The following is a 1,494-nucleotide window of genomic DNA, read 5'->3' on the forward strand; positions in this document are numbered from 1 at the left end:
TCTATGTCTACAGGGAAATTGTTAGGTTAAGGTTAAAGGTAAAGTGTGAGAAGTTACCTACCATTGTATGCTCTGTGTCTGCAGGAGGTAGTGATGGGTTATGATTAAAGATTAGAGGTTAGATGTGAAAGGTTACCTGCTGCTGTGTGCTCTGTGTCTGCAGAAGGTAGTGGTGGGTAAAGGTTAGAGGTTAGATGTGAAAGGTTACCTGCTGCTGTGTGCTCTGTGTCTGCAGGAGGTAGTGGTGGGTAAAGGTTAAAGGTTAGATGTGAGAGGTTAGATGTGAAAGGTTACCTGCTGCTGTGTGCTCTGTGTCTGCAGGAGGTAGTGGTGGGTAAAGGTTAGAGGTTAGATGTGAGAGGTTAGAGGTTAGATGTGAGAGGTTACCTGCTGCTGTGTGCTCTGTGTCTGCAGGAGGTAGTGGTGGGTTAAAGGTTAAAGGTTACCTGCTGCTGTGTGCTCTGTGTCTGCAGGAGGTAGTGGTGGGTAAAGGTTAGAGGTTGGATGTGAAAGGTTACCTGCTGCTGTGTGCTCTGTGTCTGCAGGAGGTAGTGCTCATCGTGGATATCCTCCGGTCACCCTGGTTCCTCAGCTGGGTGTGCACAAGACTGGTGCAACCAGCCCAAACAGCTGGGGCAGAACAGACCCATGGGTGCCTGCAGGGGATAACAGAGACCCATGGGTTACAGGAGTAAACAGCTGGGGGAGAACAAACCCATGGGTTACACTGGGGGTAAAACAGACCCATGGGTTACACTGGGGGTAAAACAGACCCATGGGTTACACTGGGGGTAAAACAGACCCATACTAGTAGGTTACAGCTGGGGGTACAACACACCCATGGGTCACAGCTGGGGGTAGAACAAACCCATGGGTTAGAGCTGAGGTACAACACACCCATGGGTTACAGCTGGGGTAGAACAGACCCATGGGTTAGAGATGGGGGTACAACAGACCCATGGGTTACAGCTGGGGTACAACAGACCCATGGGTTACAGCTGGGGGTACAACAGACCCATGGGTTAATTACAGTTAGGGGTACAACAGACCCATGGGTTACAACATGGGGTACAACAGACCCATGGGTTACAGCTGAGGGTAGAACAGGCCCATGGGTGCCTGCAGGGGTACAACAGACCTTGGCAACAGACCACAGCTTAACAGCAAGTACAACAGCTGGGAGTAGGGCAGACCCATGGGTTACAGGAGAAACAGCTGGAGGTAAAACATGTATACTCGTCTTGTTGGCATAAAGTATGAACAGAAGACCAGTATGGCTGGTACCTGGATAGTCTCCTCCCCTAACCGGACCTGGTACCGCCGACTGAACGTGTCCGGCCTCTGCACATGGACGTCCTGACAGCGGGCACCAAACATGTCCTGAAATGGCAAGAAATATCTAACGTTAGATCACATCTGGTTCTGTCATAGTACTGCTGAAATAGAACTAGATAAGAGTTGTACATCAAGAGTGAAGAGGCATTAAGGAACATC

The 1,494-nt window shown here is 50.1% G+C and overlaps 2 protein-coding genes across 2 annotated transcripts in view; both read right to left on the reverse strand.

Moving 5' to 3' along the window:
• LOC118407709 (zinc finger protein 501-like) overlaps nucleotides 1-1,494 on the reverse strand; it is a 482,642-nt gene that overhangs the window by 201,682 nt on the left and 279,466 nt on the right. The window lies entirely within an intron of this gene.
• LOC118407718 (actin-related protein 8-like) overlaps nucleotides 1-1,494 on the reverse strand; it is a 20,223-nt gene that overhangs the window by 3,825 nt on the left and 14,904 nt on the right. The window contains exons 8-10 of the mRNA XM_035808236.1: nucleotides 1,285-1,399; nucleotides 716-727; nucleotides 209-229 (exon numbers count right to left, since the gene is read on the reverse strand). Of these exons, the coding sequence (XP_035664129.1) occupies nucleotides 209-229; nucleotides 716-727; nucleotides 1,285-1,399 (148 nt within the window). The remainder of the gene's footprint in view (nucleotides 1-208; nucleotides 230-715; nucleotides 728-1,284; nucleotides 1,400-1,494) is intronic.

The sequence above is a fragment of the Branchiostoma floridae genome, unplaced genomic scaffold, assembly GCF_000003815.2.
Source record: "Branchiostoma floridae strain S238N-H82 unplaced genomic scaffold, Bfl_VNyyK Sc7u5tJ_1439, whole genome shotgun sequence".
Lineage (NCBI taxonomy): Eukaryota > Metazoa > Chordata > Leptocardii > Amphioxiformes > Branchiostomatidae > Branchiostoma > Branchiostoma floridae.